Below are 20,286 nucleotides of genomic sequence, written 5' to 3'. Positions count from 1 at the left end.
TATATATATATATATATTTATATTAAACCAGATGCCGCCATAAATGCTAATTTCTAATGAAATTGAAGAAATTAAATGGCTTCAGGGTATAGCTTATTTTAGTGGGAATACTAATTTCAATTGATAATACCATAATTGTGGCCTTTTCTAAGAAAAAAAGCCTTTTCTATTTCGTTTTGTTGAGCAAATCACTCATTCACACGAGACCATTAGTGCGCAATATACCATGTGGGGCGTATGGGTCTACCAAAAGGTGTCTTGGATTGACGTTTCTTCAAAAATTAATGAATCTCAATGATCCATTTCGGCCAAACAATACAAGCGTCTTCGACAGATGTAGTAGCGTTTTTCTTCTATGGTACCGGTTGCTTGCTACGATAGCCTGAAGCAAATGTGGGCCCATACAGCCTAAGCGTTCCCTATATATGGTTATCGCAAAGATTATGTTGCGTCCAGACTGGTCGTTCATTGCACCTGCATTTTGTAATAATAATAACTTTTATTGACACCATTTATTCCGTAAAAAAAAAACATTTAAGACAATAATAAGATAAATAACAAGAAACTGGCGTAATAACAAGTAAATGGTTATGTGGCATGCATCTCATTGTGTATAGATTTTTGTGAAGGTAAGCTGTATAAAGACATCATCGTTAATACATCACATTAGCACCTTTATCAATGATTCAATACTATGGGAAACCATTGATGGGGGCGCTAACACGTTGTGGAAATGTGCGGCGGGTCAATGTTTAAAGTAACAATCTTCTTGGAAATCGTGTAAGCTGGGTGTCTGATAAACAGCATGATAAATGCATCTGGGTCTGAAGGGACCGTCACTGCTAAAGATTTTCCACAGCAAAATGTATTGTTTTGATGGTCGATTTTATGGATTCGCGTGTTTACCTCGTACCTGAGTTGACACGTCTCTTAAAGGTCGTCGTTGCTCGCCAAAGGTCGCGCCTGTTCATCAGTGTACAGAAGAAGGTCCACGAACAAATGACGTGTCTTGGTATCGTTCGGGCGATTACTGATAACAGCAGTGGACCTATATACTGCAGACGTGCATTGTCGCCCTAGCTAATTCATGTGTTTTTTTTTTTGCCAAATGGATAAATGCAAGCAATTCCATTGTCTATGATTATAATTTTATTATTATAATAATTATTTATGTGGAAAAGGTATTTTCCCTCTTCATCAGTTAGCCTTTACTTTATCATTAAAGTGAATCTTCGTTCAGCGTATCGTAAAGCGAACCACCGGATTTCCCTTTTTCGTACTCACTATGGATGGTAGAAAAATCTGTGAAGTATCTGAATATTGTCCTGGACGCTAAATAAGTTGGCCGTATCGTAAGTGAGCATTTTCCCGACCGGAAAAGATATTGATTTTTGATAATGCGGTAGCTTTCATTTCTTAGTTCTATTTTAGCTAGTTGCCTTCCTCATCGCGTTCCTATTATCGTTGCGCTTTAGCCGAAGCTGTAAAAATCTGATTTTGTCTTTTGCAAGCGAAATTCTTTGTTCCTGGCTGTAACGTAAGATAACTCTTCTGACATATATGGCAACTAAACGCTTCGAAGTCTTAGTCAAAAATGATGGCCCGGCTGGTCCAGGTATTACCATTCAATGATTCCTTCAATCGCCATAGTGACGAAGACTACTTTTTCACATGGCTGCTATAGCTCATAATATTCCTGTCAAGGACAAAGGGTTTCTGCTGTCGATGAGGGTGGAATATATTTTGACGCTAGACCGGTCAATACCCGCTTCGATGACGCCAGCAAGAATTCCTAATGCTACTTTCTATTTCACTTATTTGAAGCTGGTAAAAGGTGACGAAGTGCCAACTAACGCTTTATTTTCATCGGTACATCGATGTAATTTGTATAGGAGAAATAGATTGCCTAGTTGCTTAGCATACCTTACCAGTTGTTTATATTGTCCTTCAATTTTAATAGACAACACTCGCTGAAAGTTACTCAGACTTTTCTAAGGTGCAATGTTACCAGATTAGCTAACTTGAAGGGGGCATCCGGGCACCGTCCGCTAACAGCAGTTCGGCTCTGTTGAAAAACTCGCTCTATTTTCAGACATTAGGTCAGAGGTTGTAGCGACTATCTAATAGAAAGTTATTATAGAAAGAAAATATTCCTAATGGATGACACTGTTGCCGGTGCAACTGGTATGAGAAAACACATCTTGATCCTACGGCGGCGGCAGCAGCAGCCTGGTGATTCCTAAGGCGTTGTCGGATACGCCTCGTGCAGCCCAGCTAGGAAAAATATTGTTATTCAGTCAGCGATATCATCAATGCCTTCAATCTCATTTTACTGTTGCCTGCGTTTTTCTGTCACCTCGAGAAGGTTGATGATAAACCTAATTTAGGCAGAATCCCTGATTGGCACTCCTCAGCAGTAATATTGCACGCGTGGATTATGTTCGCGTCGCAACGTGCCTACAGATTGTAGTCGCACGAATCTTGGCGAAGCGTTGTTATTCTTGTACTTGCAGGAAGTAGCCGTCTCGGCAATTGACTCTGCTAAGTAGAGGCCGTTTGCGTATCTTCTCTGAAGTAACACTACTCTCTTGTCGCCTAAACCTAAGAAAGAACATAAATGTTGAGGTTGTATTGCACGTTGAATTTATGGGACATTGTGCGTTCTCAATAAAACAGTTTACGATCAAGGATCTCTGTGGCTAGTTTGAAAATGGCGTGCCGGAATAAGGACGTTCGCTCTATTCGAGTAATCTATAGGACGTCTCGAGGTACCTTTTTGCTAGGCGAAGAGATTTTTGCCAATGTTGCTTGAGAACGAGGATGCCTATCCGTGAACGTGACATGGAACGCGATCGCACTTGCTTCAATCATAAAAAAAGTGGTACACAAAATTAGATGCATAAGCTTTTCGACGGCTCGACCTCACCCATCCCGAATTCGAATGAAGTATATGGTTGATTCTAGCCCTCCCGTACATCCTGAGCTTAAATCCGCTTGCTATCAACTTTAAATTATTGAAAAATAAAAGTCAGGAAAGCAGTACCGTGTTTAAGGTAGATAACTATTCTCTAATCTCTGATGGTCTGGCTATAGACTTTTGCTAGGTTTGACCTTATTTATTACGATGCCCGAAGACAGGAGGGTACGTCAGCTGTGGACAATTCTAAGTATCTACTACGAACTATTTCCGCTAAGTTTATCATTGACAGGCTTGAGGAGCTCGCTGCCGAATATAGTTCCATCCTGCTAAAATTCTCCAGTCTTCTTTAAAAGTCTTGCCTACTCTTCTACCAGGCCCTTTTGCACGACGATGACCGCTCCTGTCTCTCATTTTCCATTAATTAATTTCATGTTTTTTTTTATTAATAACAAATAAAGAAATTAATTAAGTTCCATTAATCACGCCAGGTCACAAAGACGGCGTGAGGTCCTTTGTGAATGAACTACTGCCCAGTAGCTCGAGAGTCCATTCGATAATTTATCTTTGTTAACGTCTGAAAAAAAATATGCCGCACCAAAAAGGGATAGCTCCAGTTGAAAAGCTGAAAGATACGTTCTCATGAAGGGTTGTTGATGAACTTCGCCAACAAACTTACATAATGTTACTTGTACAAAGCTCGTAGCAAAGAACTACTGTTCATATTATAATTGTTTAAACTGCATATTGCTGATTTATTAATAGGTTGCTTCCCTTGGTGCGATAAGGGTTAGGTTTGACTCGATCGCATCGCATCCTGTGCATCTCACATTTGACGTACAATGTCATTGTGGTTATTCAACCTGGATGTACCAACCTAAGAGAATACCTAGGTGACCTGATAATGTATTTTTTTTAACAATAAAATTGTTACCCATTTTCGGCAATTTGTTTTCCACCAGAGCCTTGCAGAGACGCGTGCTTCCGTTAGTCTAACAAGGGGTATATTTATAATAGCTTCGGGAAGAGCTACGGCATATTCCACACGGTAACTAATTGTATGCTGACATTGTTCTGTAGGCCAATCAGAGCTTTAGCCATAAACGTCTAAACACACGACTGTTGTTATTTACGTGATGACATATAACCGTTAATTGTATCATATAAATGTATACGCAGGCTGGGGGGCAAGGTCAGTCGACAACTAAAAACAATCAGTCATTAAACAGTCTAAGTGCCTTTTGCTTGGTTGATTACATACAATTCAACTGAGGATGCTTTGCTGCCATCTAAGATTTAGTCAGCCGGCTGTATAGCCAGTTCTCTTATAAAAGAAAACGATATAGAATATAGGTATAACAAAGGAAGGGCCTATATTTGAGGTTCAAATAAATACTCCAAGTCGGCTTCATTGAAAAATACACAAATAGTAATTGTAAAATAAACATCACATCATATTAGTGACCAGTGGCAACAAGTGCCCTTATGCACGTTTTCTGTCTGAGTATTAATTCTATTAGTTATTATTATCAGTAATGTTTAGCACACAATGTATCTATGTACAGGGTGAGCAACGTCGGTGATGATGTCGATTCATCCACAAACTCACTACGATCAAGCCGCTCTCATACGACTAGATCCTGTTACTGTTCAATTACCTAGATGGCCTCTAACTGTTCATGTCATTCAGATATACTAGTGCTACGGGAACTGTTACAAGTGTGCCTCGCATTACCGCCATGACTGCGCATCCCACATTGAGGGCGGTCGCGACAGGTGATGCCCATTAATTCCAGGCGGCATCACCATAGGGGGTCCCCGAGACATGGCTCTTTGATAGGGATCGGGAGTACGCCCCCGCACAGACGTAACCGGCGTTCGGCAAGTGCATGGCGCTGATGGTGGACGTACGCATGTACACTTTGAAGGCAATGGCATGGCGACATGCGGCGGAAGAGTTGCCCACGCTCCCGGGGGGTAGGGCATCTCCTCGGCGCGATTGTACCACTTGCAGATGCACACACCAATCGATATAGTGGTCACGAGGATAACGACTGTCGAAATGATTATAATAATTAACATGTCTACTTTCGTTAAGAACGGAGGGTCCGTAATCACAGTTTTGCGAACAACGAGATCTTGCACTAACGTTGGCGATGGTCGATACGGCTTCTTAAAGAGGCTTTCGTCCAGCTTGAAGGGATTGTCTTTTTTAGCAGGTGCATTAGATTCGCTACGACTAAGGTCATTGGTTACAATGTCCCTTGAAAGGCCATCCTCATCACATTGAAGCTGGCTTTCCTGTAGATTAACCAGAGGTATACCTCGCAGGATTAATGGAGTGTAGCATCTAATGGTGCCAGCATCGGAGAATTTATCCACTTTGTTTATAAGGGCATGGTACAGCTCAGTTGTATTGCAGTCACACTGAAGTGGACTGCCCTCAAACGAGCTCATAATGAAGTTAGGCCTAGTGTTAATGAGCTGAATAAGATGCGGATCGAAATGCATGACCTGACTGTATTCAGCTGATAGTCGGATATTTGAAGAAAGTGGTAACGGAAGGAATAGCGAGGCAGGCAGATTTTGGAGATTCGTGTTATAGAAAATAAGGTCTAGACGCTCAGATCGAATACCAGCAAGCGAGGTCGGGGTCAGCTGCTCAAGGGTGTCGCCCGCTACCAGTAACTTTTTAAGTCGAGGATTATACATCTTGTGGAGTTGTGCACCGAGAGAAGGTGCCTTGATTTCCACCATAAGTGTTTCGAGGGCGCTCGGAATATTCATGCATGAGTAGTTTAACTCTTTGATTTTCGGATATCCGAGAATTTCAAGATTATTTAATCGTTTTTGAGACCGAAATGCTTCACACCCCATTCTAGTGAGGTTGTTCAGTCCGGACAGCTTCAGCGTTGAAAGCTCGCTAAGCGCAACAAATGATTTCTTTGTAATTTCATAGAGCTGGTTACCACTGAGGTCAAGGTGTTCAAGTCGGGGCAGTGCTATATCTATGCCGAAAAAATTGACAATTTTGTTACCAGCCAAATCTAATTTTACTAAGCCGGTCGCTCGCTTAAAAGTGGTCTTCGCCAATCCGCTAATTTCATTGTCCGATATAACCAATTCTCTCAAAAAAGGCGTTTCCAGATCCGGTATTAACTTTAATGATACGTTGGTCATGTAGAGTGACCGAAGAGATTTTGGTTCTCCCAGAAGAACGTAGTGGGCATCAGAAGTAAGCGGGTTGTGCGAAACGTCAATGTGCTTCACGTTTACAAGGACGTCAGCGTTCGACGGTATGCTCCGTATAAGGTTCATGGAGAAGTTAGCGCGATCGATGACGGAGTACTGACGTCGAAGAGACAACTCCGGGAACTCAAAGAACTCGTTTTCTGCAAGATCAATCGCTTCAAGGGCAAAGACATTTGTTCTTGAGAACGTATTCTGTGGTATAGTATGAAGCTGGTTGCCCTTCAGATTGAGTCGGAGGCGAGAAATCCCATTGAAACATTCGTCGGTGAGGGTTTCCAAAAGATTGTGACTAATATCGATGCTATTCAGTGACGAGCAATTAACAAATGGCGTTCCCTCTAAGGTGTGAATTTGATTCATGGACAAGTCGAGCTCAGAGAGACTACGAAGAGGCGAGAACGTTTTATCCTGTATAATATGCAGCTGATTTCCCGAGAGCAGGAATTTCTTGACATTTGGGAAGCTCTGAAGTACATCAGCGGATATCTGTGAGAGCATATTATTGCTTAGATTAACTTCCGCAAGTGCCAGGTGAACTCCAAACAAGTCATCCCTCAATTCCTGCAATCGGTTAAAGGAAATATCAATCTTACGAAGTGCAAAAGGTGAGTTTGATGACACGTTAAATGCACGAAGGCGATTGTACGAGAGGTTGAGTGTACGCAGTTTCTTTACGTTCAGTTTAGCATCGCTCAGGTAGTTACCACTGAGATCCAGTTCCTCAACAGTCTCAAGATTGATGTTACGTCCAAAAGCTTCCAAGCCGTTATTGGCTAAATGAAGGTGCTTAGCTCGAAGGAAGCTGCCAAACGTACTATCATAGATAATCGAGATTTGGCATCCGCTTACGTCAAGATATTCCAGTTGAGAAAGTGGTTCAATCCAACCTGGATCGATTTTGCTAAATAGATTTCTTGCGAGTATGAGCTTCTTCAGTTTTATAGAGGTGGAGAACATTTTTGAATGCAAATTTACGAGTTGGTTTCCACTTATATCTAGTACTTCCAGAGCGCTAAGATTTAGCATAGGTAAATAACTTATTTGATTATCTGCGACGTCTAACTCAATAAGGGAGCTTTCTAGCCCGCCGTAACTTGACGGAGTAAACTTTTTGAGGTTGTTCCCGCGTAGTCTGAGCACTCTCAATTGGGCCATATCGCGGAAAGTGCCTTCGGGAATCTCTGTGAGCAAGTTATAACTTAGTGAAAGGTAGTGGAGCTTGGCTGCATAGCGAAGAAGTTCTTCAGAGATAGCGGCGATGCGGTTGAAATCAAGATGCAATTTTTGAAGGCTCCTCAATTTGAGGAAGATTTCAGTCGGAAATGAGAGCAACTGGTTATCATTGAGGTAAAGTTCTTCTAGATTTTCCAAATCCGTTACGTGAGACTCCTCGAACTTACGAAGTATATTTGCATCTAGGATGAGTGTCTTTAATCTAGCCAGCCCTTGAAATGTGTTTGCCTGAATCTGCACAATTTCATTCCAGGCTAAGTTAAGATACTCAAGTTTAGTGAGTTGCGAAAATGGGCCGTAACCGAGATTTCGAATTTTTGCCTTTGAAATATCGAGATGTTTGAGCGAAGTGAGCTTCTTAATGCTCGAAGGGATATCCTGGAAAAGGTTGTTCGATATGTTCAATGTGTGTAGTGAGGATAGACCTATCAGATGTAGATCTGTCTTGATATAATTTGAAGAAAGGTCTAGTACTTCGAGACTCTCCAGGTGCGATAATCCTTCAGTTTCTATAGAAATAATCGAATTGTTTGTTAGGTTCAGACTGAGCAAATGTTCTAAATGAGGAAACTCGAAGATGCTTTTGATGCGATTGGCACTTAAATCGATGTGTCGAACTCCTTCCAGATGTTTAAGGGCTCCAGATGGCACTTGCCGAATCTCGTTCTGGCTTAAATCGAGTTGCTGCGTCAAAAAGAAAGACAGAGAAAAAATCGAATATTTGGTTAGTTATAGTTGACAATGACTGGTATAATTGACATAGGGGAAGAGCCAAAAGGGAATATGAAGGTGAAACAGACTATTATTTCGCCACGTATGTGACGACCCCACACCGGGTCGAGCGCTTTCTTGAATTGCGCCAATCGCTAGCGCTTGTGAAGCACAGTAATCACCATGAGCAGACGCTATGACCTCCGCGGTATCTACATCTCACATAAGTTTGACGAAAATGTTTTACCTGAGGTTCTGGGGATATCAGCTAGCTCTTTTAGCTGAATCGTCGCAACAGCAAAACTAACGTAATCAAAAAATACCAACGATATATATATAGGGAAGCTAAACAGTGAAGACGCTGATCTTTTTCACGCATGAATCCAGTTGCTCCGTTTAAAGACTCGGCGAAAGGAGACAACGTAAACGGCATACAAACGTTCACGGTATTTTGGCACGATAAATGTCATAATCACGTAATTCCACGTCGGGCAGTAACATACGAATTGCACACAATGGCCGATATGAGATGCAGATGTCTTTCAGTATCGACCTTTCAGCAACATTCGATTACATAGTTATTTGTAATATATACACTTAATAGAACGTTGCTCAAAATGGCACCGATTTGGGTTTTTTTTTTACGTTTTTATCGTTCTTCTTGTAGCTTGTTAAGCAATTCGTAATTGTTCAACAAACTACTGCTAGTATTATCATTGTTGCTTCGTTAATAACATTGTTGTAATCATATATCTATAGACGAATGATCCAACGCTTTTGTTTCGCTCAATACGTATTTAAAATTATCAGGCGGAATAGCATTCAATTGTTGTTACTGAAATGTCAACACGGCAAGATAGTTTACGCATACCCACAACGCCCGTAATAGATGACCTCTTTATGTGCCCACTTCAAATTACCGTCTAGCTTTTATAGATAGGAAAAAAATAGCTTAAAAACTTTTATAGTGTCTTTCAAGCTTATCGTAACGCTTCGAAAACGTATAACGATTTTTTTTTTATCTGAAATTGTAACACTGCTAAATGGGAGATAAATAAAGTAAAAAAAAAAAAATTTACGCGAAATGGGTAAATTGTGTATTGCTACAGGGAACGACACTCGGCTTGTGTATTCAATAATCGATGTCGATCGCCTACCACAAAACTATAACTTGAACCGAATCAAGAAAATTATAAATAAAGAAATAAATTTATAAGAAGGGTCGACAATCGGGCAAAGTTTAGCACTTGTGATAACGCTTCAGATCGCGCGTTGATGAAAGCGGCGACTGGTGTAGAACGTAAAGTACATTAAAAATTACGCTATCGGAAAATCGATTCAGCCTGTCAATAGTTTATTCCAGCAATGTTCGGCAACAGCTATGACTATGTGTGCTTTATTACAAAATGGAAGTTTTAGATACAATGATGTATGGTAACCAAATGCCACCGAGGGCCATAGGGTGGACGACGAAGAAGTGTCAACGATCATCTGCTTAGAATCAGGTCTTCTAATCTTCTTAAAAGATGATTCTTTTATCTTACGGTTTTTAATGCGAGGTTAATGACTCTCATTCGTACAACACGAGGACGTGTGAAAAACCTGTTGGAACAATGCCTTGCCAAAAAACTTTATTTTTTTTTCATTACGTTTTAAAAATCCTAAATCCACCGTCAACACGTAATTGCCCTTTTCGAATTCTATACTAGGATTTTTGGTTAATATATATTAATGTAACCTAAACGCTACTCTATACATCGAAATTACGGAAATAGCGTTCGTTCGACCCAGCTAACTTTTCACGCTACCAGACAATCGTTAGGTTCCCTCGCTTTAATATTGGTGGCCGGTTTTCGAAACTTCATCCCATCAGGCTCAGTATCAGAAGCAATTAAAATGCATGCAATCCTTAATAAGAGCCTTAGCATGAGTCATGAGGTTAAACCCATACAGTTCATGTGCTGCCCACTGGAGAGGAATCGCTCAAGTATCAGCGCATCTAGTGGTGCCCATATCTTTACCACTTCGCTAGTCAATTGGCCTCTTGAATTAGTCAAGCAGAATCCCTATTGACCTAATACAACATTACAATCCCTTGGTAACGTAGAACAATGGCGTAAATTCAAAAATCAATAAAATATGTTGACTGGAATACGTACAAAACATTAGCGGGAGATTTCAAATCTCTATATGGTTTGGGGATGCTTCGAATAATGTTGTAGAGCACGAAGAAAGAAACGGAATTGTAGAAGCTGTAAAGTAGCTATTCCTACAGAAAATAGCAATAAAATGCACGAATTCGCCAAGTTATTGGCTAAAATATAAGAGTGGAAAGATACATTTCATCGCGATGTTCCGTGTGCTTTCTGAGTTTCACATCGTTGCACTGGTCGACCGAGCAATCTGTCGCGCTGGAGCAGTAAACTGTGCGTGACCTCTCCAAAAGCCCACTTCCTGCGTGATATGGGCCAACGAGATCTTCGCGAATTACAGGGTAAAAAACATATCAGCATAAAAAGACAACTTTCATATTTGAACCTTGTTTTACGGGCAGTTAAATCTGTTGACTATGATGTGGAACTAGATATGATGTTGAACGCATGATGTTGAAGTGGCATGAAACAACGGAAAAAAGGTCGAAGATATCGATACTTTAAACGTAACAGATAGTTCGTATTTCGCGTCACGTTACCGTCCTCTCTAGTAAGGTTTCGATCATGCAATTATAATGTTTACCAAAACCGGAGAGTTAAATACGTAAGAAGTAGTGCGAAGGCCCGCAGATGAGATTTTATATAGTTTAATTATTAACCTGTTTAGTGAATTGCAAGGGTCCTTGTTTTTTTCACCTATTTAAGGATACGTTCTTGTTTTCTTTTTGTATATTGGCGAATGCAAACTCTAACCATTTAGTTAAACATACAATGATACTAAAGGACAGAGAGAAGGCACCTATGAAGGATGTTTGTGCAAAATCATTTCAGTTACCACTTCTGTAAATTTTGAACTTGTATCTTGATTACTCGTGGGGTCTCCGATAATTTAATCAAATAACTTGGACAAATGCGGAAAATACTAAATTCAAAAATAGAGTAAAAAAAGCTTTTCTTTTTTAAGCTGAAAAAAGGATTTTCTGCGAAAAGGGGCCCCAGGAACATTTCTTCCCCGATATTTAGCTATATGTATTTTCTGAACTCTCTTAATGCCTCCGACACTAAGCGTATTTAAGCAAGTTAGCATTTCAGAACACGACTAAGCGGATAACAAACGTAAACGAGTTTGAAGCTTTTCGTAAAAAGAAAATCTAACTCCATTTTCATAAATGCTGCTAGTGTAGAAATTGTAAAAATAAAAAGTTGTAAAAAAAATTACAAACGAAAAGTTTGGTCCACCTTCTTAGTACCAATCTAAGGTTCTCGATGAGGTGGATAAAATTACGATTCATCCAATCGCGAGCAATTTTAATCATGGTGAAGAAAGACAATGCCCCAAAAAAAGAAAAAAAAAAAGGAATTAACATAATGATCTAAGTGAAATGAATCATTTCACCTCTCAATGAGTTCAGCAAGAACAGTATATTTGTTCTTACACGTAAACACTGGCTAAAAATGGCCAGCATTTTACCTAATGTAAGCCGGAAAAACAAATCTCCTAGAACTTGTGTTATTGGTATATTTATTTCAATACATTTCCGCACTGTAACACAGTTGCTATAACTATATACTCTTGTTTGCCTAGACGGTATGTTGATTCTATTCTGGGGGATCTGTCTTTGTTTATGTTCCAGTATTTGAATTGACATAAAAAAAAAAAAGTAAAATTAGGCTAATTCGCCGCCTAGAACAACGATGCCTAGTAACTTTTAGGACAAAGGAAGGCATTGCTTTGTAGAATGGAATTAATCAAAATTAATATTAGAACAACACAGGTTTTAAACTATGAGATCAATCCGTGTTTTTATCCGTGTATTCCCTAATTGGAAATAAGGTCCATTTTAGATTTTTGAAGTTATGTTGCTAAAGCGTCAACCAAAGGCTAACTTAAACACTAATTAATTTATACTATAACGATTTAATCACAGTAAATGAGCATTCATTGTTAATGGTTATGGTGAAAAACTGTATTAAAAGTAAAGGAAATTATTTCTAACAGATATTGAAAACCATCTTTTGGTACCAATTAGCTCGCGCGCTTACGCTCGATTGGTGACGATTTACATATAGCGAGCTAAGTTGGCAAAGAAGAGAAAAATTGATGCCAACGAGTGTCCAAAAAGTGGGTTACACGGCAGCGAACGATCTTTTTACCTTTAAACTCTTTCATGTTTGTGGCCCCTTGTTTTAATGGGCGGATCGCTTTTAAAACAATTGTAATTTTTATGGATAGCTTCTGATATGTTATTGGGCGTTCTGCTGCTATACATTCGACCAAGTGAGTTATTGGTTTACCTCTTTGACGTCTGAACGCTTGCCTAGTGTATGTCACTTAACCGCCGTTAAAATTTCTGTGACTGCAAAAAGTATTAATAATATTATGTAAACCGTCGTGCTTCCTCTGATCAATGCAGAAAATAACTTATAATATAATTATGCAGAAATAGTGGATCATTTGTAAGTTTTTCAGCACATACAAGCACGTACTTGTACACAGTTTTAACGTATGAGAAGCAATGAACCTTCCATTTTCAAGCACATTCGAAGCAAAGTTGTTATATTGCAATAATTACTGCGCAAATAACACCAGATATAACTTTTGAAACTTAATCAAGTTGGAATAATACACAGCGCTAGTAGCGGACATTAAAATTGAAACATGCTTCCTGTGGCTTGAACAGCTCATGTGTATACCTTTGGGCATATTAGCACGCTAACCGTGAATATGCGACCTAAGGTTGGCGAATAGTTACTATGTTACATTATCATTCGTTCTCTTTTGGAAAAACCCCAAATAAGTCTTGGACCCGGTACCGCCATTAGATATTCCTAGCTCCCAACACAAAACGAAGTGAGCTTATGCCTGGGCACAAACCTACGCCTCTAAGATTAGCAAGCAGGTGCGTTACTCGCTAAGCTATCACGGGCACCCCAGGCAAGTCTAGCAAGACCTGTTTCGCTTAGACATTCTAATGGGTACAGGTCCTAAATTTCGTACAGAAAGGATTATTTCCGAGACCTAATTACATCGAGGAAATAGCTAAACACCTTACAAAATGCATTTACTACAAAAACAGGTAAATTCATCCAGATCTTAGCATTGCCAGAGATTCACTCTACGACAGCTTTAGCTATGGTTATAAGAAGTATACTTAGCATTAGTATAATCAGCATTTTATGTAAATGATTTCTGTAATTTCCTTTAACATGTGCTCCCCAAATTGTAGAGCTTTTGCAGGATATAGAACTACATTTATTAATTAATTAATTAATTAATTACCAAATTTTCGTCTGCTTTGAGCCAATTTGATACGACTATTTACAAAGATAGCAAATGCGCGGTGAAGGGCCTTGAGTTATCGCTCGCAGCGAGAACCGTTTAAATGACCAATCTATTCTTTATCATGGCCCCTATCTGATCAACGCGAATCAGCCGTTTTCGTAAAATTCTACGTGCTTTCTTTGAAAATATAGTCAATGAAAACAAACGTTCATCTGCGTTAAGCGCTTAGGGGTTAAACACTTGAATGTTAAGGACAGCCCTAAGGGCCTCAACAATTTTTCTTTAATCGTTACTTGCACCTCAGAGCTCAACAGGAGTGCGTGAAAAAACAGTAGCGTTACCCAAAGTTACATCTGGATCTTTTGTTGCCTGCTATTGTACATGTAAAATGGTCCTTATTGTAGGAAAATTCGAATTTGGAACTTTTTGAAACCCTCATGTCTTCGACCGAGAGTAGGCCGTGGCAAATACGAACGATAAATATATTGCTTATGTCAAAGAGAGATCGGCAAATTGTGTGTGATTTTTTAGAAACGAAACGATAAACTTCGATCGGCGATAAGCTGGCTATAAAACTATGGTTCTGTGACAGTATTTGAGGGTCGTAGCGTATATCCGATAACCGACGTTGTTCACGTAGGTTTTGACAGACCGAAAATAGCGATAGGGACACTGCCTTGGAAATTTACGTTCAGTAGATTAGTACTAGTCGGCAAAGCGATCCGAGTCCACTCTCATCGCCTCATCTCGGGTATATTCAAGTGGAAATAATTGTCTTATACTGAATAGAAGCCAACTATTGAAGTAGTATAAGCATCTTACTCAATACGAATATTGTCGCGTACATAATAATACAAAAAAAACCTAGCTCGTGGCCTCATCACCGCACTAATTTTCAGAGTCGTGTAGAACCGCTAAACGTGAAACGGTATCTAAATACGACACGTAATCAATAATAAATTCATTATATCAACGTTGTAATTAACGCAACCGTTTATTTGTACCTACGGTTAACTTTGATAATTCTCTCACCTAATAGGTATATCGCTACAATTTCAGCATACTTAGATCGTTGTCGTGAAATTGTTCGAACATTTACATTATGCTATTCTACTAAAATTGTTAATTTTTTCTAGTAGGGACGGTTTTTGGCCTTATTGCATTCCTGCCCTATTCTGTCAATTAAAACGATTAGCAATTATACTAACTAGTATCACAGTTAGAAAAAGCAGCAACAGTTACAAACGTAAACCGGTAATCGCACAACAAATAGTACTATGAATAATTTCGAATTTACAGAGCAGCGTAAACGGGCCAATTAGAGCCGACATGACGCCGTCGGATAAGCTAACACGTGCAACGGCAGTCGTAAAGGCTACAATGCTAGCTAGCCCATAGTCGCGTAACTACTTTTATCATTCGCCGATGCCTTCGTTATTACTTTACTTCTTATGATATTTTTGTTAACATCCTTCCAGCGCTAATCACACAACGGTAACAAATACCATTTCGATAAACGAAAGTAACGATCGACGCCGGCATTGTTTCGAAAAGGAACAGTGTGCCGAAATAATTGCCACCTGCTTCGATGTGTCGAACCTTAATTCCAGCTCATTAAGAAGTGCTTCGATTATTGATATTGGAACTGGGCTTCCGAGAACGAAGCTATAGTAAAACATGGCGATTCTAGTGCTCGCTAAATACTCTGACGGTAGCTAGAGGCTTTCGAAATCGAGTATGGCTTTTGACGGAGACACTTTGCTGTACCATCAGAAGACACGCAAGTGGAGTGGGCATGTTCGTTCTGAACGCTTTTATTTACGAGCCGAAATGTCGTTCGCGTCAACGCCAATCATGAATTACTGCGGCTCCAGCTGAAGATGCACGCTACTTCCTTCAAAACGGCTTTCTTGGCCTATCCCCAACTCGATGACGGCTTACACTCGGGCCTTTTGTAATGGTTTTTCTTTATCGATCACAATTGCTCGATGCTTCACCACAGTTCATTATTCAGCCATAACGATATGGTAAAATAGACCACGATAACGTTCATACGTTTCGGATAGGTATAAAAGCGCAATTTAGACGATTGAAACGCTGCTTTATTAGTAGTAGATAAGCGTTTTTGCTGTAGTTTTTCTCAAACTACTAGCGAACACACGGGAAACAATTTTGTAAATTAGGCTATGCAACATAAGCTGACGCTCAATGACGAATATATGATATGGAGATCGCGTGCGGGCACATAGTCAAACAAGACAATTCGCTACCGTCACTGTTCTAGAAAATGTCAGAATAGTATTCCAATTTAAACTAAATAAGAAGTAATTAGGCGATAACGGTAGGGCAACTGATTTTTCTCTTTTATCTCTTACGTACGATAAAAACTGCCCCGGCTAGCGCATGGTCTAGTCTATATTTATCCTAATGAAATTAGCCTTGTCTAAGCACAAATATTTGCCAAGTAAATGAAGCTGTTAATGTTATAAAACAACAATTACATATCGCTAAGTGTTCGTATTAATAAGTGAAAGCATTATAACAATCTGGACAACACTCAAATCAGAATAATGTGACTGAAGTTTCGCTAGCCAGTTAGCATTTTGAAGCTGTTGTAAGTTACAGTTGGCAACAAGTTCCAACATAGATTTGACTGTTGTTGGGGTTGTTCAAATCGTGAGACTTGAAGCAAGGACCGATAGCGTCGTGAATAAAATAATCTAAATCAATTAACAGAAGTTAACGTTGGCTCATTTATTTATTTTTTCGCAAACATCCTTGCTACAGCTTGTAAAAAAACAGTAGATAAGAACGACAATTACTTTCAGGTACGTTTAGCTTTATTATTTCTCAGGCCGTTAAAATCCAAATGGGTAATTATAACAACTAGAAAAAAAACACGATAATTTTCACACATTGCGTGCGTAAAAAGGGCTTTTCGGTAAAATAGACATAGTTTACTAAGACTTGCATGGCTGTAATCTTTTATTTTATTGTCTTGTGCTAGTCTTGCATAGACTGTTGCTGTACCTCTATGTATGACCAGTATTATGACTAGCCTTTTTCACTAGATGATCGGTCAGTTTGAAAATAAGAAGAAATAGTCTTCATGAAGATAGAAATGAGTTCGATAGAATCACCCTACGGGATTTCCATTTCGAGTACGACGTTACACTTCCAGGCCTTGAATCTAATCAAATCGATCTGTTTGTGTTTGAAGTTCGTTTTGAAGTGTAAAAGTTCGAGTGTAAGCAACCTAGTAATTGGAAACTACATAGCAACGTAGAAAAAGACCGATGCCTATTCATAGTTGAACTTGGTTTGATGAATGTATAGCTTTCACGTAAACCCACACTTCATGAATTAGAGAATCGTATCGTACTTCATAAGGTGTCATACATACAACGCATACCTTTTTCCTATGTGCGCTATATGTAGACATGAGCAATCTCGAAAATATATGACCTGAACCAAACTGGCCGCATTAATAGTGTGGTACATGGGCTTTTCGTAATAACTGGGCAATATGCGCGATATTCCCTATTTACTGTTTGATATAGTGTTGTGCTTTTTTTTTTTGGGAAGTCAATTAACTATGACATCGTTTCAGTCTGGGTTATACGAAGCGCATGTATCTGTTAATGAATGCTGCCTTATTCGATTGTCCTTTATTTTGTACGCCATATAACCTGGCGGGTAAAGTGATACTAGAACGTGCAGGCTTTATGGCCTCTAAATACGGCAGACCGAAACACCTAAAAAAACACAGGTGACAACAGTGACCGTGATGGAATAGCGACGGTGAGGGCTCAACTGGGACTTGAAATACTGAGGTGTTTATTTGCACCTTCAAATGGTTGTTTATTTAGGGATCTGCGATCTTTTTGCACAATTATATCGTTTGTTGTTCTCGTGTGGTACCGCCATCGAAACAAAATACGGACGCTGATGTGTTGACGTAATATTCTACTAAATATCTAAAGATAGTATATACTTTTCGAACGTATGTAATATCAACAGTATATAGTACGATATTGGGCGTATTTTACAACAAGCTACTGATAACAGGTAAAAATCTCTGGACAAAACAATTGAGTTTTTTGTGCGTGTTAACAAGACTTATATATGCATGAAATATTTAGATATCTTTTTAAAGATCTACGATTTTTAACATCAAATATAGCCTCACGGATTTGCGGTCGATATACTGTGTTATTCCCAATTTCGTATGTTCAAGTACGTGCATTTTTTGTGCGAGCATATGGTTAGAGTTCACTTCTCTAAACAGCATGAGTATACCGGAAATGAATCTTGTTGGACCCGTGGAGTTTCCATACCAAAGTGAAAATAGGTAGTAACTATTTGTCAACGCTGAAACTTAAAGTAAGGCTTATGCAGCACGCTCAAAGAGATGCGTGTTAGTCACCAAGATCTTTCCGACTCGATTTATATCTAAAACAGTTTAAAATACGCCTAGCTAAAAGTAGGTCACATCAGGAAAAGATAGCCGGAAAATTGGCGTTCAGATCATCTTTGCAGGATGACCTAATGAGGCAATGACGACTTTCACCGAACCTATGGTGAGAATGTGTCTGGGATTAATATTATTATCATCATTTATTTTCACCTTGATTAGGTATTTCGTATGTATGCATTTTAGGATTATTATGTTTTTCTATTTAAAAATAGAAATAGAAAACAAAACATTTAGCACGACCACTAGCGGCACTAGTAGCGGCTTACCCATATTATTCAGGAAATGCGTCCTTAAACACGAGCTTGCATAGTATTGCTTACAAGGCCTTCCGCGGCAGACACAAGTGCAGCTTCCGTTGGGTACACGGTACGATTCATCCCCTTATCCGACATAGTGGAAACCATGCACTATGTAGCACAGTACCACATATCGATCCTTCCTGTGCAGTTTCTGCTAGCTTTTTGTCCACCACAGCGTTAGTCTCAATGTATTCTAGGACTTCAATAATTTATTGTCTCGGCTGTCGCATAAATTTTAAGTACATTTTTAAGTACATTAATCGTACATTTTTAATAGGCCAAATTAACGTTAGGAATCGTTAACAAGTAGCGGTTATGCCAGGACGTGTGCAGACCCAAGAAGCGCAAGCTCCACTCGGTCTAGCCTACTCTTTTGGGCTGTACCTAAATCCTCCCAGATGAGTTTTATGCCCTACGAAACAAGTGGTATAAGTTTGACATGAAAGAAACGCATTGTCGTGTCCGTAGAGAGAAACGAGGACCTTTTTTACGGCACCTCTTGCTGCTAGTGTTTTCAGACTAGCAACGACAGCAGTGAGCGGAGACCGTCATTTGCTTTAAATGTCCTGTTTTTCGGATTCTTTTGGCCCTAGTTTTGTCTAAGTTGATTTCTAGGTCGGAATCCGTTGTAAACAGATGAAGGCTAAGGCTCACTGGCCCTTAGAGCGACTTATCTTAAGATCTTCAACAGATGATCTGGAGGTCTATGGGAACATTTTCTGTCACGGACTCGCGATTTTTTGCCTGAGAGATCGTTCAGGGGATTAAAAAGATATAGGGAGTCGAGGTGGTCGTCCTCAGCTGCTTCTATCACCTGTCAAAGGGGTTCCACTTTTACCATGTCGCTTTGTATCGTAATACGGTTCTTCCGCAAAATTGGAATAATGAACCGGATGAACTCGTAAGAAATTCATTCTTGCTTTAGTGAACTTGAATAAAATTCGGTCCCTCGATATTTTGGTGAATGCCACCTTGAAATCGGCGGTAAATAGAACAAAAAAATCTTACAATGTTGTGTATATTACGATATGTCCAGTCTAAGTTTTGGCGGGGCATAAATTCGGGCCATTTGTCATTTTTCTGCCCTACCATAAACGTGAATGGGAACCTTCTTAACACCTATAAAACTCTAAAGAAACTTCTAGGATAGCTAAATATGATGACTTTGTTTTAGGTTATATTATATAAATAAGGCACGATCTATCACAAGATATTCATTTTTCGAAGAATTTGATAACGTAAATAAATAATAAATAAATAGAATAGAATCCTTTACGCGAAATAGCCTGACGATATTCGTGATGGAATACATGACCTATTACAGATAACATTAACAAGCAGCTTGACATTTAGAGCTTTTTGTACTAAAACGCATTTCCTATACGATTTCATGCACCTTCACACCCTAACTATTCTAATTCAACATGCCTGTATCACACAAAGCAAATTTACACGAATTCTTTTGAATGTAAACGTACGTTTGCATATATGCACGGAGCACTGGCAAGCAAATGTTCCTAACGTGAAATATAGAGATTTGTTTATTTTTGGCGTGAAGTAACGATCTAGACATCAGCAAATACTGCTACAACGACCAACGACAGCCGTGGCTATCGTAAGTGGGCATAGCATCCCCGAAAAAAAACGACAACAACAACAACAGCGGCAGCAGCAGCAGCAATCTTCTTACATAACAACGGCGAATTTTGACGGCTATTAGTGGTCTTCACCGCCGAAATCTAAAAATAGCATAACGCTTATTCCTTCCCGGTATTATATTTTTGCTTTTGCTTTTTTTTATCGAAGAGCAACGACTTTTTTTGCCGAGTGAGGTCGGATGAAGCAACGATAGTGTTTGTTAGGCACCCCGCATAACCCTGCTTGCTCATAGAGCTAAGAAATCAAGCTTGCCACACACGCTGGTAGCAGATAGATCGCCAAAACGAATAGCAAAATTTTCA

General features: G+C 39.4%; 1 protein-coding gene across 1 annotated transcript in view; it reads right to left on the bottom strand.

Annotated features, from left to right (window-relative positions):
• Window positions 1-3,220: 3,220 nt before the first annotated feature.
• Window positions 3,221-20,286, bottom strand: part of LOC111247524 (uncharacterized) — a 60,044-nt gene continuing 42,978 nt past the window's right edge. Inside the window, exon 6 of the mRNA XM_022798548.2 lies at window positions 3,221-8,086. Coding sequence (XP_022654283.1) covers window positions 4,649-8,086 — 3,438 coding nt within the window. The 3' untranslated portion in view covers window positions 3,221-4,648. The remainder of the gene's footprint in view (window positions 8,087-20,286) is intronic.

This window comes from Varroa destructor, unplaced genomic scaffold, assembly GCF_002443255.2.
Source record: "Varroa destructor unplaced genomic scaffold, Vdes_3.0 BEIS01000003.1, whole genome shotgun sequence".
Lineage (NCBI taxonomy): Eukaryota > Metazoa > Arthropoda > Arachnida > Mesostigmata > Varroidae > Varroa > Varroa destructor.
Note: the sequence above shows the minus strand (reverse complement) of the source record. Positions and strands in the feature narration are given on the sequence as shown.